We start from the raw sequence: 23,350 nt of genomic DNA on the forward strand, positions 1-23,350 counted from the left end.
GCAGAAGAAGCTGGATGTTTAGAAGAGGTAGTTGATGGGGAAGATGTATGTTGACTCGTCACGGTGCCACCAACAGGATACCCCGATGAAGAGCTTATGTATCTGTGGCTGGATGACGTACCAGCAGACTCTGGTACCTTCGAAGTAGGATACGCGCCTTGCGTTTCAGTAGGAACAGGGGTTTCGGAACCGGCAGTATTTTTTATGATTTTCGGGGGAGAAGACGGAGAGCTACAGCCTTCGTGAATCTTTTCAATGCCAGAAATCTTTCCACTCTGAGTTCTAATATCAGCATAGGCGGATCTCGCCCTTTGTTAGGAAATACGTACTCTATCCTTATACTTATATTCGCACGCGGGATATTTGTTGGTAATCTAGCGTATCAAATCGTGTCAGTTCGGTTCTTTATAACATGATTTCTAGACGAATCTAAGGTTCACATACTACGACAACAGTTAGCTTGATAAACAATAGGCTTCTTCGCCAGCAACGAGTCTCAATATTGGCAGGATAGTGGTTGATAATACATACCATTGACACTTCGGACATACATAGTATAAGGGACGTTCTTAAAGTCGATCTCGCCCCCAGCCCACTGAATAGTCCAGTAGTTGTTCTCAGGATCACCTCCGCCCCAAACTCCTAGCTGTAGCTTCATGGGTGACTGTGGGAAGACGAAACCAGATGGTGTATTTGACGCTTTAACACTCCGCACAACGTGATTGTCGACGTACCAGTTCATATGGTCAGCGTCCCAATCTACTGAGTAGGTATGAAACTGCGTTGTTGGCTTATACACGTCCTTTTGATAGGTAGCTGCTCCATCCCACATCTTCCCCTGTGCAAAGATATTCGTCTCGACCGTCCACTTTCCATCCGGGGGTGGGAAAGGCTTCTCTCCGTGCTGGTTCCCTGAGAACTCCCAGTCAATTTCGTCTTGGATATCCGACCACAGAACCGCGCTACTTATAACGCCCTGATTTATGCCCTAGAGTCAGTAGTTTCCAAAAAGAGTAAGAATTCAGCACATGTTATCGGGAACTATAAGAGAAATGAAGTCTGAAGCCCGTCTAAGTGAGGAAAAAAGAATTGGCCCCAGTGACTAACCTGGCCCGGCGCAATCTGTAACTCAACGTCGTATCTCCCACCCAGCATATAGAAGTCGGTCCACATATTCGGCGCATCTCCCTTTTTCCCATAAGTAAATTCGGCGCCCTTTGGTGTGAAATTGACAACCTCATAGTTGGCGATAGTCCAATCTTTCGGGGGACCAGTTTGTTTCGTGAAGTCTATGTAGTAATTTGCATCTGGCAAAGCTTTCTTGGCTGGGCAGTCGGCATGAAGCGGATTGCAATCAGGTTCAAGCTGCCCATTTACGAGCCACGGAGCGAGCCCTATGGTGCTAAGCAAGCCAACGATTATTCTTTTAGACATATTGACCATCCCACGTAACTTCTATGGCAAATTTGGATCAATTTGATTGTTGAAAGGGGGAGCTTCGTGGACGGATACTCGCATGGGAAAGAATTCACCACCTCATATCAGTAGACCAGTGATAAAGAGTCATTGTGTCTTTGCATCTTAGAGCTATTTCCAACAATATCAAAGCAAGCATGAAAGAGGCCGGAGCCTAGTCCCCAATCCGGTCAAAATGAACATCGGGTTCCTTGGTCATACAATCAAAAATTATCTCTTAGATGCAGCCTTAACAGCTCTTGTGAAGGAACATTGAGGAGATCATTTGCCTCTTCAGATTATCAAGCCGTAGTGACTTTGTAGAGCTAAAATTAGTGGCGGAGTCTCTAAGTGCCTTTCGAATGCCCCTTTGTTACCACTTAGGCCGACTATAGCCATTAATATTTGTTTTTAGATAATCAATTGGAAAACATAGAACTTCTCACATACTTTGCAATTAAGTTAAATTACTCTATGGTGACTGAAGAGAGCCGCGTTTCATGGTAGTATACACAATCCGGATATTTTGCCTATATTTCTGATACTCAATGTATATTTTCAAACAAGGAAGGAGTGTATTTGACTGTATGTATATGTCATGCTCTAGGTAATTCAAACCATCTGCCGGGATCCGGAATTAAAGTATGATATCATTGCATGTCAAACAATTGTCCAAGTATATTGAAGACCTCGAGGGAACTCAAGCTATGAGGGATACCTCCTTATCAGTGTCATTAAGCTCAGACTCTACCTCCACCTTGACATATGTAAAAGTAATTAGGGTATTGCAGCATCCACACCAATACTAACAATTCACAGTGACAGTTGTTACAGCTTCTAATTCCAGATGTTGGGGCCTGCTTGACACTGTTGCCAGGGAAAGGTGACCCTGTCTTGAACAAGCAAGAAGAGCATGGGAGCTCTATCAGGAATGCCTGGGTAGAACTCTAATTACTAAAGCACAATAGGCAGCCTGGATGGATTAACGGTTGACGATTGAACTTACAATAAGCTTAAATTAACTTTATTTGATCATACTCAATTGAAGGAGGGTGCCCCTCCAAATCCCTCTTCAGATCATACACTTCAAGATATTAGTCAGTCCCATTCAGTCCCAATTTGAGACCTATTAACGAGGCTTAAACCCTTCAGCTACCTAGTTCCATCTACGAAGCCAGGCATGCAGGAGGGGGTTCCCTTATTCAATATTCCCTTGTGATTTAGGTGCTATCACGATCTAACGGGAAACCATTTGCCGTCACATCTCAGCTCACAATGGCGCGCCCTGGCGTTCCCACTCCACTATCCCGAAGAAGGAGCGGAGCGGCGTGGGAGAGTGGGGGCTGCAAAAAGCTGAACCCTTGAATTGGGCTTTCCAAGGCCGAGTCGGGGCGGAGAGTACCTCCCTAACCTAGAGCACAGCACAGTCTACTGGTACACATCTGGGTACAGCAGCTGCTCATTAAACACACCGACTATTAGTATTAGGAAGGTAGTAAAGGAATGTGCCTGACCAGCACACAGAATATATGAACGTCGCAGAGAACGTAGCATTGCTGTGTATTAGCTATTAGCCAGCAGTGCTGAAGCAGCGGAGGCTGGGAATACCGTCGTCTACTATGTACATGTATAGACAAGTACCGTGCCGTATCCACTGTTTTCGCCTCGCGGTCCTCGTGGTCCCTGGGGCAGACCTACCCACCCTCTAGGAATCTCTAGGCAAACTCCGGGGTCCTACACCACTGTGCACAACATCCTGTACCATCGCCTTCTTTTTCTATTGTTACTCCCATCATTTGTCATTTGCTGTGCCTCTTCATTGGCCGCCTGCTATTCCTTTCATCTTTTCCGGCCCTTTCTGCCCCTCTCTAGGCCACAGCGTGCATCGAGGCGCACCACTCTCGTTTCAGTGACAGAAGCCTTGTCTCTCCCGCCAATCCGCCCTCCCCGCGCGCCGTCAACAATCACACCTAACCACGACCTCGGCCCTCCTTCGTTATACGATATCGCAATATCGTCTCACCATCATATATGATGATATAGCCTCCCCTTCTCTCTCGATTTCAGTGGTATATATACCTTGAGGCATCCCTATCGCCGCATCCCGCAACGATCCAGAACCTGTGTAGCGTGACCATGGGAGTCTTTGGCGGGAAGTCGAAGTCGAAGTCGGCATCGACCGTTATGCGCGTTGAGAAGGTCGTCGTGCCTACTAAACCTCGGCCAGACCTAATACCAATTCATAGCGTGCGCGCCTCATCCGCTCACGTCTCCTCATCCTCAAAGTTATCTCCCAACCCGCGCACGTCGCGACCGAAGAGCGCATCTCCCTACCCCTCGTCATCTGACGAGCGGCGGATCGAGCGGAAGCGCAAGGCTGTGACGAGTACGCCACGCGACTCGCCCGCTTTTGGCAACGACTCCGACTCCGAAGACGATGATGGTGACCCATTTCGAAAGCGTATGCGACGGAGCGATGGTAGAACAGTTGACGTAAACCGCAAGTTGCGCCACAAAAAGGCATTTGGTGACGATGTTAGAAGACCCAATATCATACATGCAGCTGATATTGCCTCGAGAGCGACTAAGTGCCCCCCGATTCCGGGCGCAAAGGATGACGAAGTGGCCATCGAAGTACAATATCCCTCACGCTGCGCAAGGGAGAGGTAAGTTTGCTTCCTTGGTCACGTTCTAAACTACAGTGCTGACTTCACATTGGAGATATGAGCTTGTGTGGCAAAAGGATAAGATCGATGCGGTCAAAGACATTCTCGCCATCATCGAGTGTGTAGCCGAGACATATCTCACTGATGCTGACTCGAAGGCCTTTATTGATCACAACATGAGTTTTCGGCGACAGATGGAGCGCGCCATAAGTGAAAAGTATCGGGATGTCTCAGCCTTCCGGTCAGCACTTGACAGCTACAACAGAAAACTTCTAGAACTGGTAGAAAGTGGTGCTGTCGCCAGGACTCTCGACCGAATCCATCATCTGCCATCCAGTATTGTCTCCTTGATCCTCACCCAGGTTTACGATCGCACGGTCGCCCCGAAGGTCGAAATGCTCACCAAGTATGACGCTGGGAGTGACAATGTTTACGGAGAGTTGCTACATCCATTTGTGACCAAAATCCTGGTAGAACAGACAAAAATGACATCAGATCAAGTCTTTATTGATCTCGGATCCGGAGTCGGAAATGTTGTCCTCCAGGCCGCACTCGAGATTGGGTGCCGCAGCTATGGGTGCGAGATCATGGAGAATGCTTGCAACCTGGCGGAGGCACAGGAAAAAGAGTTTAGGTCTCGATGTATGCTTTGGGGGGTCGCACCTGGAAGAGTCCATCTGGAGCGGGGCGACTTCCGCACAAGCTCGAAGATTCTCGAGAAATTGAAAGAGGCAGATGTGATTCTTGTCAACAATAAGGCCTTCACATCGACCCTCAATGATGCTCTCATCAATATGTTCCTCGATCTCAAGAAAGGCTGCAAGATCATATCTCTCAAGTCCTTCGTATACGACAACAAAACAGCAGTAAATGATGTTGCCACAAGTATACTCGATTTCGAGCATTTCCGGTATCACGAGAACTGGGTGAGCTGGACCGGATCCGATGGAGAGTACTACATCTCCACAAGGAAATAAGGTCATATAGTATACTTTTTCTGCATTCCCTGATGTCCATGTCAATTGGTGTTTATATATCGCGTGGAGTAGGATGGGTTTCAACAGCGTCACGCAGGATACCAAAAACCAAAAGATTTGGCTAGATTTAGAAAAACAGAAAACGATGTAGACACTTACTGCATAGATGGCGCAGCTGTAGATGATACCAGGCATAGCATTGATGGACAATTTTCCTTTTAATGTCGTGTGTTGCTATCATCTATGATTCGTGTTGGGTGACTCGTTCTGGAGATTCAGGGCATCGGCCTCATGGGCCATCCTCTTCATCCAACGATCAACAAGCTCCTTGTTCTCGGCCTGTACCTTAGTCTCCCTTTGCAAACACATATTTAGCTCCATGTTCAGCGCGAGATTCTCATCTTGGACGTCCTAAACATAAACCGAAGCAGTCAGTATGTAATCTCTCTCTCTCTCTTTCCCCTGATAAGCGGACACCACTACCGTATGCGTCGTTCCACCAATTCATCCTCTTCGGGACAGTCTGGTTACGCGGTTTCTTGTATCACGTTCGGCCGCCGCCATGATCAAATCCCCAACCGATACGCAGCGCAGCCCCCAAGAAAACACGAATATACTGCTCACGCGTTTCACGCACCTTTAGGAACTTCCTCTTTTTTTCGAGTTCCTCGTTCAGGTCCCGTAACCTAGTTGTCAATGCATTGCGCTCAGACATTAAATCGGCGATGCGCTTGCTGTCGACTCTATTCTTGGACCGCAAGGTTGCAAGCTCGGCCTCGGCGGCTTTGAGACGAGTCTGTGCTTGACCACGTCCGCGGAGGGCCTCAGCGAGGTCGAGGCGGAGCTGCGCTGCGCCCTCGGCGGACGAGGCCGTAGAGTCGGCCTCGTTGGTAGACGAGTGCTTCGACGGTGCTGGCGTTGCTGCCTTGGTGGTCGTGGCAGTCGGCGGGCCCGCAACCCAGACCAGTTTTTCGGCCTCGAGGGCTGCGACGCGGTCTGCGAGCTGGGAGCCTAGAAGGCGGGCGGCGAAGCAACATGGTCAGCTTTGCGTGGCTACGGATGAGGGAACTAGTGGATGGTTTATATGTCTGAGGGGCGTTTTGGTTTGATGGGTTTGGGTTGAAGTATTGATGCGGTGTGTGTTGACTTGTCCGCTTGTTCGGCCAAACGGGCTGTCAATAAGGTTCTTGCGCTTACAAGCTTCGACTAGGTCCTTGTTCACGGGGTTGTTGCGCTCCGCCTCTTGCAACGAGGCCAGATAATCGTCCCGCCAAGGGGCCATCCTTTATGTCGGTCTTACGAGCTAGGTGGTTGTTTTTTTGTACAGCTCTATACATGGCAATGTGTCGCCTCAAGCCGCACCAACGAGGTCAAAATCGCGGCGCACTGGGGAAGAGATGAAGTGAGGTACCAAACCAGCCCACAGATTGGAATGGAGGGGCAGCCAGGATGATGTCGTTCGGCCACCTGGGGCAGCTAAGTACCTACCTACCCTCGCTACTTACCTGACTTAGGTACTACCTAGGTACCTACCTTCACGGCGGGGTTGAGTACATGTGTACCTGTTAGGCTACTAGTACCTAGATTAGGATGGTAAGGTTTACCTATGTACTTAGGTAAGCGCTCCCTCGTATTCCATAACTATGTACTACATAGGTATTTTAAGCAGCATGTTGTAAACTATGTTAGAATACATAGAATGGAGATAAAATTATTAGTTGGCTTTAAGGCTATTGGGGACAAATCCTTTATCAGCTCCAGTTACCTTGGGCTCAAATTTTCTTCCTTGCTATGTCAAAGTATCTAGCATACCCAATTGTGAAAAAATTTTGGTAGACAGTTTAGCGACTGTGTTATTTGAAAACTCGCCATTAAGCGCTCTGACCTCGTCTAAGGATCCATTCCATGTTCCAAGGACTTTGCGAGTCTCTTTGGGCGGGGTCAGATGTCTTGTCATTGGACCACGAGGCCATCGTTGGATGACCACGAGATGACTAGGTAGTCGCAGTAAAGAACACAGTTGAAATAGGACTTCATGGGGGCATAATCTTCCCGTTCAGTGCCTGTTTCGAGTTGATTGTATGATATGATATTTTGTTACAGGCCAGGCCAGAGTATGGGATTATAGAATCTTCTGGTCAGAGGCAGATAGCAGCACATGCGTGTTCATGATATTTCTCAAGTCTGCCGGTCCATTCTGTGAGTGAAAATTTAATATATTGAATAGAATTATACCAAAGATACCCCACCTTCTAATTATTATGGGCTAAGGCCAAACGCCTAGGAAGAAGCGATTTTAATGTCATACGTGGAAAGGGGGTTTACACCAGAGTGAAATAATGGTATAGGGCTACAAGTTACAGTGTCAATTGAACACACTATGGTTAGCACAAATGAGACAGACCGCTTCAAGAGCAGTGTGTATTGTTGATTCTTTGTTGGAATCAATGGACCTTACTTCACTCTCACCCCATTGGACAGCCTCGCTGGAGGTCATTCGGTGTGACTATCTCCAATGTGAGGGTGTAAAGGACTCTGTTATTGCACAAGTGGCCCTTGTTGACCAACTACAGTATGATCCTATAAATAAAAGGCCTTTCCTTGCCTCTATAGCATGACGTTGGAAAAGATGGTATTTCTAGATTAAGTTGCAGCCGCGGTGTCGCAAACAGCGGTTCGTGATATACTTATGCATTTCTCTTTATTTCCCTTTCTTTCTTTCTCTCTCTCTCTCTTTCTGTGTGTTTGTGTGTGTGTGTGGATAACGGGGGCAGATTGTATTACAATCAGCAATATCACTTGCATAAAAATCTATGTAACAGAAACCTTAATCACTTGAGCTTTAATCGAAAGCAGTTAAATAAAAATTTCAACCTTAATATAACCACACAGTAAATATAAAAGCTCACGAAGGAGGGTAATTAAATTGAATTAAAAACTATATAAAACTAGCTTCTATAACATATCCATACTTCCCATAGTCATTTTCTCCGAGAAATGGCTTCTATGGAGGTACATAGTAGGTTAGAGTTTAAAGCCTTATGCTAACCTTAAGGGCTGTTTTAGAAGCCATGGAGAACTAAGAGCAAATTGGTTTAATAAAATGAGGGTACGAACATTAATGATGTGGACACAGAAGGAAAATCTCCAAAATCTATAGAAAAACAACTAGCGAACCCACCAGGCCGATTTATCCGATCACAGATCATATCCGCGTTGTTTTTTTTGGTATAAAGCATGCTTACCTACAGAGTTCAAGGGTTATACCATGATGGTAGGTCCTCAGACATGAATACACCTGTTAGCAAGGGGTTCACAAATAAAAAAAAATATCAGTGTTATAAACTTCTGCACCAAACTACTCTTAATATTTCTTGATTTATCGTCACTTCCCCGCCTCTCTCGGCACTGTATGACCGGGGATTCCTTCGCTGGTACCTGAGTCCAATGGATATTCTGTTGGCGGTTATAAACGAAAATTTAAGCATCTGCTTGGAGGGTTAGTTCGCATGACTACAGGGTTTTAGCTCGTAAACGCGAAGCTGGTCATATCTGCTTGGTCCAAAAGTTCTCATTGCTCAATAGTACCTATTGATTTATGATACCGACTAAGAAAATGGCTATGTGAAGTATTGTACGGAATAAATTTCGAGGTGATGAGAAATACTGGCCACATACATCACCTAACTCAGGTACTTAGTCGATTTAGGGCTGGTGGCACGACTTGGGAGGTCTTAAGGTCAGGTATCATAATTAAAGTAAAGAGCTTCCTAAGTTGTAATTACAGTGAGATATAGTACCAAAATGAATCTTTGGGAATGGAAATTACCAAGGACACTGATTATGGAATGCCTCAGAAGTAATATAATAACGGAGAATCCACCGAATCTCCTTGACAAAAGGTTCTCAGAGATTGATATTCCTAAATCTAGAAAATCAACTTTTTGATATTTTGCCGCCTTCATTTAAGTCAAAGCCTTTGTGTGCAAGAAACCTAGCTAAAATATGTCCATAGCCATGTCTGAATCTAAAAAGCTAGACAGATTTGAATGATCAGTTAACATCAACACTGTGTGTATCCCCTTGCTCGCTGTATATCGTGAGGGCCACTTTCAGGAGTAAAGAACCAATGGACTAAGTCCAGTGAGCTGGCAACTGATTCATCAGACTTGCGTTATCATCATACCATATTCGTGTAAAGTAAAACCATTGGCCACTCTTTTGGTCACACGATGACCTGGCAATGCTAGTGCGAAGAAATAGAAGAGAGTGTCTGCTCTCTAGCTTGGTGTGTCATGACAATGGCCACGACCTCAGGTCTAGTCCTTGGCTTAGCGAGTGCCGGACATAGGTGGCGAAGTTCCAGTAGTAGAGCGGATATGGATTGGAAGGCATAATTGGGCTTCAGGGTGCATTTAGCTCTGACCCATCCTAGTGAACCAACGGAGACAATTCTGCCTGGCGCCTCTCTCGTTCTCGATGAGTTTTTGAGCCGAAACTTGAGTTGGAACGGCCAACGAGGTCGCAGCCTAGCCGGCCGGCTAAGAGGACCACTCACTTCTATGTGAGCTATGATTTGCTAACCACTAAGCCTTGACCATGAAGGCAAGTCGTGCATTTCGGTGAGAGTCGGGATAATGATTCGTCGGTGGTCATTACGCATTGAGAAACCAGAGGTGGGAAATGAGGGCGCCGCTTTGACGCTCCTCTTACACCCACCCAACGGTAAAAAGGGTGATTCACAGGCGGGTTACCCGATGAGGCCGTCGACGTTGGGTGGTTTCATTATTTCATAGCCAAATGCGGCCATGAAGGCTATGGATGAGGCCGTAAAGGGTCGGGCCTTGTGGTCGTTTCATAAGAGATATCCGCAATGAGGTTACTTATCCCAGAGTCTCTTGCCTGGGGGCGAGACTTCAGTGGATACTACATAAGTTATATACCCCCACATCAACCACATCATGTTGGAACTCAATGCGTAAATACTACCGTGCTCCTTTTGCGTCGCCGCTCTACCTACTTATGGTAAATACTGAGAATAAATAAACTGTGGTACTGTAGGTATTAATTCTAAATGTAGAAGGCAGTAGGTGAGCACCGTTAAGGATAATAAGTTGATGCCGAAGAGGTTGTTGAACCGGCATACACGGACCGCACATTACGAAAGCTACATGGCAGCTACAGGTCCAACGGGTTCATGGTCACGGACCGGACCGGAACAAGCTGCTGATGCTGTTCAATAAGGATCCACCGATCCATTCTCATGTTCTACCTACCTACTAACTACTGGCAGTACTGGGTATCCAGGTAATCGTTGTTCGAGCCGACAGACAACCGCCATGGTACTAGGCGTGAAATGGGATCTGGGCATCGGCAAGTTGCTGGAGCAGTAATCCACATGCTACCTACGGTACTGTAAGCATGGTAGCAATTGTTTTAGAATACATACGTAGGATGGCGCTTTTCACGGTAACGAACGAACGAACTATGTGAGGAGATGCTAAACTTCTGCTGAGCTACTCACAGGAAGTAAGTAGATACTTGGAGATTATACGTGAATACTAGGTACTTTGTAGGTAGGCGCTCGATCAGGAAAGTCGACGATACTAGTTCGAGGGAAGAACAGCCCAAGAGAATGGAAGTCACGGTAGTGTAGCATATCGTAGATCGCCACTAGGCCGTCTTGGGATAAGAGCCGGGACAGGCCAAAGTGCATGCAGAGGCGTGCCAACGGGGTGTCGAGGACGTCAAGGACGTCCTGATTGGCCGGACGCGTCGCACGCGCTCGAGTGGGAAAAACAACACGACGACGCGTCACAGGGCAAATGCTGCTCAAATCTCAAATGATCGAATGGCTGAATGGACACCCCTCCTTGGCCTCCTTGGTCCCCCCAGAGACCTTGTTGTTCCTTGGTCATTGGACTCTACCCCCTGTCCCACCAATCCGGAATCACTCTACGCGCCCACTCTCCCTTGATTTGCCAGACCCGCGTCGTCCAATCGCTTAATCGCTCCTCATTAGTTCCAGACAGGTTTTGCACGCTCGTACGAGCTGATCCTTTGGGTCGCACATTGCATCACACCACGAGCCGTTGCTGCACGATGCCTACAATACATAAGTATATGTGAAGATACATGTACCGATAATACAGGTGCTGGGATGAGCTAACTCAGAGCTTGAACTGGTCCCGTTAAGTAAGGAAAGGAAGCGCGAACCCCGAGGAAGGGATATCGCACATGGCGGCCGGGACAAGACAGATTAGACTGCGCCAACCAACAGTAAAAAGTGAAGGGAAGAAAGAAATAGCTTCGAAGGGAGGACGAGAAAGGTCGTCAATTGGAATATCGAACGGCCGCCGTTTCAACTGTCTTTGAAGTCAGCCAACAGGCCAACCTACTACCTACTAAAGACCTACACCATTTCCCTTAGCTTCGTCTCTTCTCGGCTCAATAAGTGATCGATGTTCCCGCGCCTGCTGAATCAAGCGGCATACCTAGCGTGGTAGTTCTATCGATTCGCGTGCAGCCATTAAGCATCTTTTTCTTCGTTCGTCTCACCTCGGCCGCCGAGATCCTAAACATTCCCGGCGCCTCAGACAAGACACACATTCACCACTTACCACCACTCACACCGATCTACCCATACCAATCTAATACAATACATGTCTGCATTGGGTAGATGTGGTGAGGGAGACCTGCGTTGAGGGCTAGAATCATCGCTATCTCTATCCATACGTACACCACGGTACTGCACACTTGAGGATTGCAGTCAGGCAGAATAGCATACGGTACCTAGTGTACCAGTAGACTATCTAGGTGCATTTCCCATATCTCATCTGTCGGCCGCGGAATATCTACCTATCTACGTACTGTAATCAACGAGCTGGGCTGCGACCTCGACTGTCACTGGGCACACGCAGCGACTCGATCCAACCCAGAGCGATCAGGGCGAGGAGAGCCCGGCTCCACTGCGCGCGCCCCGGGACCTTGTCGACTTCAGTCCGGTCTCCACAGCCCATTAAGAGAGAATCGAGGAGTCTGCGAGGAGTATCTCTTGCTGACCGTCATCGTGTCAGCCCAGAGCTGCTCTGGACCAATCCTCTGCCAGCCTGGGCCTCTTCTGCCGTGGACTGGACCCCACTGGGCCCCACCCTCCTGCTGCGCCCCGCTGGAGTTCCACTGCTGCGTTGGCGCACTAAGCCCTGCTGGGTCAATTTTCGCTCCTTCTCAGCTTGTTCAGTGCCCGGTGTCCAGTCCACTTCCATCACTTCCATTCTTCCTGGTCTTCCTGGCTTTCAATAGAATACCTCATTGCAAGACAGGGCATGCCCACCAGCTTCGCCCACCATTCATTCAATGGGAAATATACCTACCGACCTACACTAGGTATACCTGCCGCGCTCAGTACAGGAAGCAGTGTAGATACCTACCGCACGGGTGCCTGAGCTGGCTTTTTCGGTGCCTTTCAGCACGTACGGGAGTACTATAATCGGCTTGCCCCAGTGCTCAACGTCTCTAACGTCCCTAACGTCCTTCACGCCTGCTACCAGAGGTACTCTTCGTCTACCTGTTCGTCTACCTCCCTCCCTCCCTAGCCCACGTATCTATTTGTACGTACCGTGACTTAATCCCCCATCCGTTCCCTCTACCTACATAGGTACCCGCCTGCCTGCCATCCTGTACCTTTCTCTCTCTCTTCCTGTCCTACCTACCAACATTGGAGTACTACATAGTGTACTTACTATACTTACTCCAACCTCACTATCTACCTGCATACCTGAACTTCCCACTCTCTGCCTTCCTAGGTACCTACCGCACACTATTGCGTGGGTAGACGCTCACTCGCTCTCTCTATCTCTATCTCCTCTCTGTCTCCGTCTCCGTCTCCTGCAGTCGCATTTGCATACCCGCCTGTCACTCACTTCCTCCCCCAGATCTTGACGATCTAGCTCCCCCTCCCTTTCGTCCTTCATCTCCTCTCATCCTAATTTGCCTGCTTTCACACATTATCGTTACCACCTATATGCGTTACTCACCCGTCGCCAACCTCGCTCGCTTCTCAATATACTGTTCTACGCAGCGTTTTTGGATTTCTGATCACGAACTTACCATTGAGAGGTCTTCCTAGCGGAGCGACACCCACAGCGCACGATAATCGCTCTAGCTTCCACGTCTCCACTGCTCATCTAAGAATCCTTTCTGATCCAGGTGAGCCTCTCCTATCCAACTCCATGTCGTCATGGGAGTTTGCAGTGTCTCAAGATCTCGTCAAGAACGATCAATGTCTACCATGGCCATCCCATTGACTTAACATACAGCTAGCTTTTACTCAGCACCCACGAATTGTCGACCAGCTCCGTTCCTGCTTGGCCTATAATGGCCAGACCAACGCGCTTTGCGGCCTCGAATGAGCCGCTACAAATATTTCAGGATGAATTTCAAGATGAAAACTACGGACAGCCAGTACCGTCAATAAGTCGAGCTCCAATGCCGACTGTTGGAAGGCAATCGTCTCCGCGGCGCCCTTTAGAAAGCTCGAGCGGCAACCCAGTCTTCAATCCTCCGAATGGCCGTAGGAAACATCACTCTCCTTACAAGACCTTTGGACATGCTTCGACTACTTCACTAGGCTCATTGCAAAACCGCAAACTGAACGCGATCAATATATGCCCACCCACGTTGAACGAGCAAGGTACCGACTCGATGCCCAAGAAGCCTTTGATGTCGACATTTAAGACGGCCAACTCGAGACAAGTGAGCGTTGACAAGGAAAACTTACATCCCACCTTGTATCCTGCGCCACCTGCTTTCACACTCAATGTTGAAGAGTATTATCCGACCCAAACTGGAAAACGCGCCCTCCTGGAAGCTGCGCCTATCACTGAATCAAGACCATCTAAGAAACCTAAGATTGAAGAGTCTTTCGTTTCAGATTCAACTGGTTTCCCTCCTATTTTCGATGACGGGGCAAAACCAGGTCACAGCTACGCCCAGTTAATTGGAATGGCGATCCTCCGCTCCCCTCAGAAGAAACTTACCCTGTCTCAGATTTACAAGTGGATTTCCGATACGTACAAATTCTATAATGCAAACGATGCGGGCTGGCAAAACAGTATCCGGCATAATTTGAGTCTCAACAAAGCTTTCATTAAACAAGAACGCCCGAAGGATGACCCAGGAAAGGGGAATTACTGGGCTATTGAGTCGGGCATGGAGCAGCAATTTATGAAAGAGAAACCAAGTAGGAAGGCATCTGTAGTATCAGAGAACGTACACATCATGTCCATGGTGCCGCGTGTCGATTACTCTCATTTTGAACCACCCTTTCTCCAAGATGGTCTACCAACACTGCCTACCGTTGCTCAACCCCAAGCTGCTCCTTATCTCCAGACTATGTCGCAAGCGCCAGCAATGGTTGCCCCTGAACCGTCATCGGACGCTACCATCCCTCTTTCTGATAATGTCTGCGCAGAAGAGCTGGGCGATAAGACTCAAGAAACAGATGGTCCTGACCCCGCTGCCCTTCCATCTCCCCTTCCTGCGCCAATAAACTCTTCGCCTCCTATGCCTCGGTTCGTGAAACCAGATAACGATACACCACCTTCGGCTCGAACGAATCTCTGGGGTTCTCGGAAACGTCCTCAAAAGCGCAAGCACGTCTCCATGGACGCTTCAACCTCGGTGGATGATAGTGGTTATATATCGTCATTGGAATCGTCGGTACTTCGACAACAGCCTAATCCCTTTTGCAGCTCTGGCACAAGACACCCTCGTGTTAAGGGTGGCAGAGGCCGGGCCGAGGATGAAATCAGACGTCTCCGTCACTCCTCATATGACAGTCCAACCAAGAGTCGTTCAAATGCGCCTTTGCCAGCGTCTTCTTCTCCTTCTCGGCATCCTAAGCAAATGCCACCTCCTCTCACACCGGTAGTTAAGATAAAACCGCCACCAATGCCGGTCGCCTCAGTCTCACCAAATACGAACCTACAGGCACATCGCGATCATGTGACGTCGATGTTCGAATCACCTCTACGTCGTGTCAGTAATATCTCGGATAATATTGCTAATATGCCTCCATGGAGTCCTTCATTCCTCGGAGACTCCACCAACGACAATTGTATATACGGACTGGACCCTTATCCAGTTTTTGGGATGAACGACTTCAGCTTCTTTGAAGATGTGGCACTAGATCTCGAGACCGAAACGGTTTCAGAACATTCACCTATTAAGAAATCTATGAGAAGGCCACGGCTAGATCGATCCCAGTCTACGAGTGCTTTAGGCGACCTTAGCAATTCGGTAGCTCGGAAGTCTATCACATCAGCTCCCTTTCTAGGGGTTCCTAGCCCAATGCCTGCCTTAAATTATGAATCTCCTAGTAAAGCCTTTGAGGGCATGTCATCGCCAAGCAAGATTTTCTTAGAGTCGCCTTTGGCTCCCAACAGGGCTAGCCTTCAGCTTGCCACGAAGGAAAATGATTGGTCTAATTTCGAGAATAGTTTTAATCCACCTCTTTTTCAGGAGGAAACGGAAAATCTCCTCGACATTGCGCAGGGTTTTGAGAAGATTGGTGGTGGTCGCAGTGTGGTTGGGTCTTGGAAAGGATCAAAGCCTACCTTGGAGCGAAACTATACGGCGCAATGAGTACCACCTGACTCATATACCGTTAATGGCGCCCACCATATATTTATTGGTGGCATTCACGAAGTTGACGACTCCCAAGGCATGGACATATCCGTTTTTCTGACACTATCCTAAGGAACCTACACTCTAGATTGCACCCTGTGCCTCTCTTTGCCTCGCGGCTTCTTATGTCTATTGTTTACTCATACACTTGTAATGAAGTCACGCTATGGGCACAGACACTTTTATGGCCTACGACGAGGAACTTTGCATGTTGGATTTTCCTTCCCAGGCGTTTTGTTTTGTGGACACGGTTCTTTTTTCAATAGGCTACTGCTCCTATTTCTGTTTCTGGATTGGGCACGAATGCAATCTCGGCGTTTGGAAAAGCACGGCTGCTCTCTATCAAGAATATTTTGGCAGTAAGGTGAACCCCGGTTATTGTGGGCGTCTTGTAATCAGACAAGAATGGAGTTGCGTCTTGGAGTTTTGCGTGTATGTATGAGATGAATGAAAGGCGATACTCGTGCGAGGCACGAACGCCTAAACGGGTGGTTCCCTATTTCCCCCCTGCAAACATGATCAGGGGAACTGGCGACTTTGTTATTGCCAGTAAAGAGTTTGGCGTTGTCAATGGATTGGGAGGGAGTTCTGGCCTCCAATGTTTTCGTTAGTAATTGACTAGCCCTACACATGTGAATCGCATTACTTTGTACCCCTCTAGATATGTTCTCTTTAATCAGTGGCAAGTTAAAATTTGAAAAAGCAGTGGATCTGTGATGGGTATCTTGATATTGAGAAAATGATCGAGCCCTTCAGGCACATGAGAGTTCTAACATAACGAGTCCGTGAAGAAAGTCCTTGTCTATCAGTTCCTCTTCATAAAACGCCATAAACGCCACAAACCCAGGTCCGAGCGCCGAGGAACATGTTAGGCGAGCGAGAAGGCTTGTATTTACAGCGTATTGGCAGGGATACATCCTCGGCGAGCGAATGTGAAGGTATGTTTGTGGCGGTGGTTGTTGGTAGTAGTCATAGTAGTCGTTGACAAACAAGCAAGCTAAGAGATCACCTGGAGTGTTTTTGGTATAGTAATATTATCCCCGCTAGTAAATGCCCATGCGCGTAGCCCAACCGCTGTCTTTCTGGTTGACATTGATCTGATAAGGGAAGGGGTTCGTCTCGCTCGTCGTAATGGGCGGGATGTGATCCTTATAAGAATTTACACAGGTCACGATTTTCATGGCGGTCGTAAGAAGTGTCTGCTCCATAGCTTTGCGGACCTTAGCTCGCTCTGAAAGAAGTACCAGAATCAAGTCAGCAGGTAATATATCAATCGCGAAGGGTAGGAGACTAAGGTAGGCTTATTGGTTGTTATCCCAACTTCTCGCTACTATGCATTTCGGCATTTTTCGTCAAGATTTGATCTGATCTAAGCCTTTGAGGAGATAAAACGGGCCTGTCTGGGCTGGAGGCAAGGGGCTAGCCGGAATGATTGCTTACCACTCTCCGTCCTCGGTTCGGCCACGGTGACCTTGACGGTCCACGATTCCCAGCAGACCTCCTCGTCGCCGCCGCCATAGGCCGCACGCATGTACCAGGTCTTGCGGCGCTTCTTCTCGAAGAATTGGACGGATATATTGCCGCGACCGCCTGCAGCTGCCGCACCACCGCCGCCACCACCACGCTGTTGCGATAGGTGGTGATGAAGAGGCGTGCTGGAACTAGTGGAATGCGAATGCGTTCGTTCGGTGTCGAGTTCACGCGCCAGCTCAGCAGCGCGCTTCTCAATCATGGTGTCGAGCTCGGCATCGTCGACGAAAGGAAGAGTGATGTCAAGGACTTCGCGCGACCCCGGCGCTAAAGAGGGGAAGAATCGGTGGAAGAATATCGTATGTAATATGCCTGTTTCATTTTGAAGGGCATGTTAGAGGAAATCGGCTCAAGCTTTTTGGATTGCTGGGTCGCGACGCAATGCATCGGCCGAGGCTTTTTATATGCTTCATATGACGGATGGCATGAGATGCGGGGCATTGTAGAGGAGCAAAAAGAAAGAGACAGAAATATACTTGACGATCAGCGGACGGCTTACCTCGAACGACATCTCTGACGGATGTTGGGTCGGCAAAGGCCTCTAATATGAATTCTTGCGGTCTCTGTTGCTCCATGCTGGGACTCCGGGGGTGAGTTGGACGATTGACACGTGGGAGAGTTTTTTGTGACGTGCGACCTCTGATGAGGCCGCTTGCTTGGTGAGAGGCTGCTGCTGTCCTGTTCTCTGGCGCCAGGCCAGCTTTCGGTTAGGCTTGGAGGGAGCGGGCATGCCAGATGGCGGGGTTCCTTCTTGGGTTTGCGCTTTCTTGGAGATGCGATGGGGGGGGGGGAAAACGTCATACGAGCCACACAGATGGACGTGGCTGTGCTTGATCATGTACCTAGGTGGCTGTACCTAGGTAGGTACATAGGTATCTGGTAGGTACATGCATGTATGTACCTCCGGGGGTTACCGCCGTAGCACTCACGCGCATGCCGAGGTACACGTCAGGATAAGCCAAGGCTAGGGAATTAGCATAACTCATCATCAGTACTTAGATAGTTCGTGATATCTCGACCCGACCCCGGGCGCCTCTATCCTCATTCCCTCGTCCCGTGGTACTCTCGCCCAAAGGCCAGGCGGTATGAAGGGGTCAACCAACCCCGTCTGCACTGACTAGCCCAACGATAACGACGACGCTGACGACGATAATTCTACCCTATACCCAAAACGAAACCCAGTCGATTTCATGCCGCCACAGCAGTGATCCTAATCAACCACCCCTAGCTTCCCTGAAGGGACGCAATCCTTCTTCCACACTGCTCGCAACTCCTCTTCAACATGCTATCGACTACGCGGCGGTGGTTCCGTCGCAACCGCACCCCGATAGCCATTGGCGTCGGTATCGTTGGTGCCGGATACCTAGCCACCCAATATGTGTTGAATAAGATCAATGATGCGCGCGAGCGCATGAGCAGCGATCGCATTGCGAAAGAGAAGTCAGCTAGCTTCCAGACAAATTCGATACACGAGTTAAGAAAACTAACCACCGTACAGCCTACGTCGTCGATTTGAACAAAATCAAGAGGATTGCACATACACCATCCTGGCATTGCTCCCATCAGCTACCACCAACGTCCTCGAAGCGATGAACACTGAGAACATTACACTAGAGATTCAGCAGATGAAGGGTGCTACAAAAAATGTGCGCAGTGGCGATTCGTCAGTTGTAGCGCCGAGCATTGCAGACACCACCATGACAGAAGAAGAAGGCAAAAGCGTAGTGAGTCTACAGAGTGAGAGTGGCGTTCACGCAAGCCAAGCAACTCTACCTTCTGTTTCTAGCGCAGGGGATGCTACACAAGACAGTGGCCAAGCTCTACAAAAGCCTCGGAAGACTAAGAGGCAGCTCTGGGATGATTTAACGATAAGCTGTGAGCGCCCGCGATTCCATGCGCCGAGCACCTTGGAAGGAAGCCGTCTGGACTAACTAGAAATCTCCAGCAATAACACGAGCTTTTACGCTTATATATACAGTAGCGCTTTTGACGATGCTCACCAGAATCCAACTGAACCTGCTCGGTCGGAGAAGCTACCTGTCTAGTGTTATTTCACTAGCAACGGGTGCACCACAATCCACGATAAATCTTGAGAACAATGATGATGATAACTCCGAGCAGACATATGGTAGCGACTTTGAAACAAATCGGAAATATTTAACCTTCAGCTGGTGGTTATTGAATCGGGGCTGGACTGACGTTATGGAGAAAGTCGAGACCGCCGTTCGTGAGGTCTTTGGGCATCTTAGTCCACGTGACCTTTTGAGCTTTGATACTTTTTCTCAACTATCGCTCGAAGTGCGCAAGAAAGTCGAGACGAAGTCAGACACTGAACGACCCGGCGCACAGTGGTTACCGTTCCTCCTCCCCCCGACGCCGCTAGAGGATTTTGTCTTGAAGGAGTCTGGTGTTTTAGGTGACAGTGCTACGGCCACTGCAAATCAATCCGGTAGCTCGTCAACTTTATCATCTGTATCAACCATAACACCGGCCCTTCGCCGCCTTCTGGACGAGACATCTGATCTTGTCGAATCCCCAGCCTTCTGTCACGTGCTAACTCTCCTCCTCGATGCTGGTTTCTCTGTCCTGCTGAACAAGAAATTACTACCTGGTGCGTTTGGCTCAGACGTTCCATCTACAAGCTCTACAGCCGAGCCTTCAGCAGAGGCTGTTGCAGACCCCGCGAGCCGCGCGGTCTTACTCCCTAAGATCCTTTCCGTGCTAACGCGACAAGCACACGCCATCGGAAACGGTATGCCAAACGAGTATTTACAGGAGATGGAATATGTTCAAGAACTTGGCGCCTTTGCTGCCGTTGTGTATTCAAGCAACTGGGAAAATGAGATCCACCAAGACGAAGAACTTGCCGCTGCCGCAGCTGGACTCAGCGACGCCGCTGCTGCTGCTACGTATGGAGATGGAGCCGTATCTCAGCAAGAGCATGAGCACAGCAACAGGGTAAGGCCATCCCAGACTACGACAGTGGACGAGAGTGTTGTTATGGTAGATCCCTCACAAAGTTCCTTCGAGAGCGCGTGGGAGAAGGCGTTAGGATCTTCCCAGACGGCGTCACAGTCACAACCCCAGCCATAGCCGAACTTCTTCCTCCCTGCACCTCGAATTTGAAAACCAGGTGAAGTCAATATAGCTTGGCCAAAACAGAGAAACTCCGACTCATTCAAGATAGTCCCGTACCGTCCCCGCGGATCGTTACGAAGTCGAGACCACGCGTCCTTCTAAAGTTTAATAAGAGCGAAATGAAATATAGTGAACTATGATATGTATACTGCAAGCAGGCCTAGACTGGGATGAACATGCATGCACCAACCTATACGCGTTGTGCTCAAATTTAATCTGGGCTAATAGGGAAAATGGCTGGGCCGTTAGACTACATACAGACAGAACTTGGATACGAGGGACGAAAGACATGGGCTTCAGCTGTTGTGTATATTATTACTAATGGTATCTGGGGTGCCCAAGTTTGGGTGTAGTCTCGTCCATAAACATAGGGTAGACATGTATTTTATATTATGGTATATTCCAGGACACCGTATTCATGACTGGTCAAATTTCGCTGGTCACCTCCCATGTTACAGCATCGATCGTTTGCTAGCTCCGCCAAAAAGATGGAATGGTTTCAACTGATCAGGGAGCATGTTACTAGGCACACCTTAGGCAGTTTAGATTTTCAAATTCTAGACGTGGTGGTCTTGTCTTATGTTTCTCCGCAGTTACCAAACAGTTATGTTCGATTTTTGCGATGGCATATTATGGCCTGCACCGTGCTCTACCTCGCCACTGGTTGGTTGCCGGGTAAGGCTGAGAAGTAAACGTCAAGAGGTGACTCGCCTCGTTCACATCAATCCACGAATGAACTTGTCCAGACCGAGCTCGAACATCTCGTTCCGCACACCCTCGCCACCTTTGTGCTCTACAGGTGACAGGGGATTTTTCACCACTATAGTCAAGGTTGTCGTTAGTTTTTAATCATATGGTAGCTTGTTTCAGCAGCAGCGTGCGGACTCCAACACTCGCATGATCCGAAACAAGCAGAAGCATTTAGTGGGGAATCGGTGCTCTCAATCTTACCGTATTCAACCCAGAGATTGATGTAGATCTGGTGTAGGACATTGCGCATGCTGAGGGCGCCGGGCTCGGTCAGCAGGGCAAAACGAAGGTTCGTGGGCGTCTCGTAGTAGTGGAGCTTGTACTGCCCGGTGCGGAAGGATATGAAGGCGTCGTCGTCGCCGCCCAGCTTGCGCACCATGTTCCGCAGGCTGAAGACGGTGCCGAAGATCAACTTGGCATCATCGGCGCCCTTGTTCCGGCGCGGCTTAGCGGGGGCTTGCTGCTGTTGCTGTTGGTCTGCGTCGGTGCTATTGGCTTGTTGTTGCTGTTGTTGGCGGTGCTTCTCGGACGGGGCGAGTCCTGGCGAGGTGGCCGTCGCTGCGGACGACAGCCATTGTTTCGAGTAGATGCACTCGGCTATGAGAACAGGTTGTCAACGAATGAGGCCAGGTCTCTTTGCGGCTTGTTTGTTTGTTTGTTTTCCTTCGCGCCCTTGCTTGTGCGCCTAGGCGCACGAAAGTGTATAAACCATAGTGCTGCCTGCTCAGGGCAGTCATGACATGTCATGGCCATAGGCGCAACACGCGGCTGACTCGGATTGATGAGGCCGGGGCAAGGCTCGACTGGACTTGACGTGACTTGACTTGACTTACTGTGACGGTCAAAGATGTACAAGGAATAGACCTGGACGGGCATGACGCCGGCGCGGGCTTCTCTAGCTGAGACTAGAGGTTGAGAGCTCACATGCCCGTGATCAATGGTTGTCGGGGATTTCAGCCTGCAATGAAGCGGTTGGGTTGAGGCTGTTTGAGGCTCTGAGTTCAGTGATTGGAACTGTACCTCAGTGTATGTACCGCCTGTATTAGCGCCGAATACCTAGGTACAGCAGGCGGCAGGTACACCAGGCACGTAGGTACCCCTACTGGGCCGCACTTTATATCCCAATGTTTCTTATCCTAGCAGATATGCGACTTGGCCGGGGTCCAACCGAATTTGGTAAACTGCGTGCATCATGCATGTACTTATGTACTTAGCTGCGAGAGTGTCGTGGATGCCGACATGGTATTTTCAAGCTCTCGCCAACCTCAAACACACGGGTACAGCGGCATGTCCGACGGCAAACACGGCATCGCTCTACAGCGGATTATATGCCAACCCAGTGGAAACAAGCTCGGAATGTGCGGTGAGTGAACTTGCCTGTAACCTAGGACCCAGATCTGCCAGATACCTATATCTACGAAGTAGATGACCTATCCAGGTACATAGATACCTAGTAGTATATGTACCTACAGAGGAAGTTACCATAGCTTTCCATCGTAGCTAAGGACTGAAGGTGTCTGGGTGGGTATAGTAGGTACGGTACTCCGAGTCCTCCCCTTAAAGGTGCCTACCGAGCTACCTATCTGGCACACAAGATGTGTTGTGTTATTCATACTGGAATTACCAGGCTGATATCATACTTCCAAGTCTACCACCACATCACGTTCATCTGCCAAGAAGGTGGCCTAGATGCGCTGTAGGGCTTAAAATTCTTTGCTAAAAATAGTTACACACGTTGTCCAAGTACCGAATGTATATATAGTAGAGGCAAATTGATTTCAGTAGGTTCCTTTCACATGGAAAAGTAGGTTATTGCCTACGCACCAGAGTGCTCAGTAAAAGGTTTCAGAACACACTACTGCTTGCACCAATGTAGCCTGCCAAAATTTGAGTGACAATGGAATTGACAGTGACAGCCCGTGTCTATGGTGTGATGTTCTAGACTTGTCAAGCTCTCACTATGGACAGCCCTACGACATTTACATGGTCCAGATATAGAACAGATAGTATAGATACCTAGTACAGATACAGTGCAAGGACTTGCCAGAACAGACAAGGACTTATGGCTTCCACGGTTCTTGATTGATTTTCTCGATTGATTGGGCAGCCCTCCAGTGGCGCGAAGCCCCCAAACTGGGGGTGTTCTTA

General features: G+C 48.7%; 7 protein-coding genes across 7 annotated transcripts; 3 read left to right on the forward strand and 4 right to left on the reverse strand.

Annotated features, from left to right (window-relative positions):
* Nucleotides 1-496: 496 nt before the first annotated feature.
* On the reverse strand, nt 497-1,434 carry F5B22DRAFT_632915 (concanavalin A-like lectin/glucanase domain-containing protein; the record flags this gene model as incomplete). The annotated part of the gene is made up of 2 exons (XM_047976762.1): nt 497-976; nt 1,108-1,434. 2 exons carry the CDS (start codon nt 1,432-1,434, stop codon nt 497-499), a joined length of 807 nt encoding a protein of 268 aa, XP_047835796.1.
* A 1,532-nt stretch (nt 1,435-2,966) lies between these two features.
* On the forward strand, nt 2,967-5,764 carry F5B22DRAFT_585726 (histone methylation protein DOT1-domain-containing protein). Its single transcript, XM_047973517.1, has 3 exons — nt 2,967-4,121; nt 4,177-5,532; nt 5,742-5,764. Exons 1-2 carry the CDS (start codon nt 3,592-3,594, stop codon nt 5,096-5,098), a joined length of 1,452 nt encoding a protein of 483 aa, XP_047835797.1. The 5' UTR covers nt 2,967-3,591; the 3' UTR covers nt 5,099-5,532; nt 5,742-5,764.
* On the reverse strand, nt 5,027-6,542 carry F5B22DRAFT_157524 (autophagy-related protein 16). The gene is made up of 4 exons (XM_047969213.1): nt 6,296-6,542; nt 5,736-6,109; nt 5,258-5,509; nt 5,027-5,127 (listed from the first exon to the last, which is right to left on the reverse strand). Exons 1-3 carry the CDS (start codon nt 6,378-6,380, stop codon nt 5,336-5,338), a joined length of 633 nt encoding a protein of 210 aa, XP_047835798.1. The 5' UTR covers nt 6,381-6,542; the 3' UTR covers nt 5,027-5,127; nt 5,258-5,335.
* A 6,871-nt stretch (nt 6,543-13,413) lies between these two features.
* On the forward strand, nt 13,414-15,846 carry F5B22DRAFT_157611 (uncharacterized protein). The gene has a single exon (XM_047969215.1). It carries the CDS (start codon nt 13,475-13,477, stop codon nt 15,740-15,742), a length of 2,268 nt encoding a protein of 755 aa, XP_047835799.1. The 5' UTR covers nt 13,414-13,474; the 3' UTR covers nt 15,743-15,846.
* Nucleotides 15,847-16,526: 680 nt separating this feature from the next.
* F5B22DRAFT_157609 (DUF1649-domain-containing protein) lies at nt 16,527-18,062 on the reverse strand. Its single transcript, XM_047969214.1, has 3 exons — nt 17,814-18,062; nt 17,225-17,626; nt 16,527-17,015 (listed from the first exon to the last, which is right to left on the reverse strand). The coding sequence occupies exons 1-3, from the start codon at nt 17,887-17,889 to the stop codon at nt 16,828-16,830; spliced, it is 666 nt and encodes a 221-aa protein (XP_047835800.1). The 5' UTR covers nt 17,890-18,062; the 3' UTR covers nt 16,527-16,827.
* Nucleotides 18,063-18,596: 534 nt separating this feature from the next.
* Nucleotides 18,597-20,407, forward strand: F5B22DRAFT_641584 (Peroxin-3 family protein; the record flags this gene model as incomplete). Its single annotated transcript, XM_047978008.1, has 3 exons — nt 18,597-18,754; nt 18,813-19,189; nt 19,260-20,407. The coding sequence occupies 3 exons, from the start codon at nt 18,597-18,599 to the stop codon at nt 20,405-20,407; spliced, it is 1,683 nt and encodes a 560-aa protein (XP_047835801.1).
* A 548-nt stretch (nt 20,408-20,955) lies between these two features.
* Nucleotides 20,956-22,274, reverse strand: F5B22DRAFT_157872 (snare-like protein). Its single transcript, XM_047969216.1, has 3 exons — nt 22,036-22,274; nt 21,404-21,799; nt 20,956-21,272 (listed from the first exon to the last, which is right to left on the reverse strand). The coding sequence occupies exons 1-3, from the start codon at nt 22,076-22,078 to the stop codon at nt 21,169-21,171; spliced, it is 543 nt and encodes a 180-aa protein (XP_047835802.1). The 5' UTR covers nt 22,079-22,274; the 3' UTR covers nt 20,956-21,168.
* Between the last annotated feature and the right edge of the window lie 1,076 nt (nt 22,275-23,350).

Source organism: Xylaria bambusicola (genome assembly GCF_022495145.1).
Source record: "Xylaria bambusicola strain CBS 139988 unplaced genomic scaffold F5B22scaffold_2, whole genome shotgun sequence".
Taxonomy (NCBI): Eukaryota; Fungi; Ascomycota; class Sordariomycetes; order Xylariales; family Xylariaceae; genus Xylaria; species Xylaria bambusicola.

Bases quoted from the DNA above. Each gene is read 5' to 3' on its own strand.
- F5B22DRAFT_585726 (XM_047973517.1), top strand. From the start codon at position 3,592: ATGGGAGTCTTTGGCGGGAAGTCGAAGTCGAAGTCGGCATCGACCGTT. The intron at 4,122-4,176 runs GTAAGTTTGCTT...TTCACATTGGAG, and splicing joins TCACGCTGCGCAAGGGAGAG to ATATGAGCTTGTGTGGCAAA.
- F5B22DRAFT_157524 (XM_047969213.1), bottom strand. From the start codon at position 6,380: ATGGCCCCTTGGCGGGACGATTATCTGGCCTCGTTGCAAGAGGCGGAG. The intron at 6,110-6,295 runs GTAAGCGCAAGA...CCCGCCTTCTAG, and splicing joins CAAGGACCTAGTCGAAGCTT to GCTCCCAGCTCGCAGACCGC. The intron at 5,510-5,735 runs GTGCGTGAAACG...GTTTATGTTTAG, and splicing joins AAAAGAGGAAGTTCCTAAAG to GACGTCCAAGATGAGAATCT.
- F5B22DRAFT_157611 (XM_047969215.1), top strand. From the start codon at position 13,475: ATGGCCAGACCAACGCGCTTTGCGGCCTCGAATGAGCCGCTACAAATA.
- F5B22DRAFT_157609 (XM_047969214.1), bottom strand. From the start codon at position 17,889: ATGGAGCAACAGAGACCGCAAGAATTCATATTAGAGGCCTTTGCCGAC. The intron at 17,627-17,813 runs GTAAGCCGTCCG...AAAATGAAACAG, and splicing joins CGTCAGAGATGTCGTTCGAG to GCATATTACATACGATATTC. The intron at 17,016-17,224 runs GTAAGCAATCAT...TACTTCTTTCAG, and splicing joins CGAACCGAGGACGGAGAGTG to AGCGAGCTAAGGTCCGCAAA.
- F5B22DRAFT_157872 (XM_047969216.1), bottom strand. From the start codon at position 22,078: ATGCCCGTCCAGGTCTATTCCTTGTACATCTTTGACCGTCACA. The intron at 21,800-22,035 runs GTAAGTCAAGTC...CTGTTCTCATAG, and splicing joins GTACATCTTTGACCGTCACA to CCGAGTGCATCTACTCGAAA. The intron at 21,273-21,403 runs GTAAGATTGAGA...CCTTGACTATAG, and splicing joins CAATCTCTGGGTTGAATACG to TGGTGAAAAATCCCCTGTCA.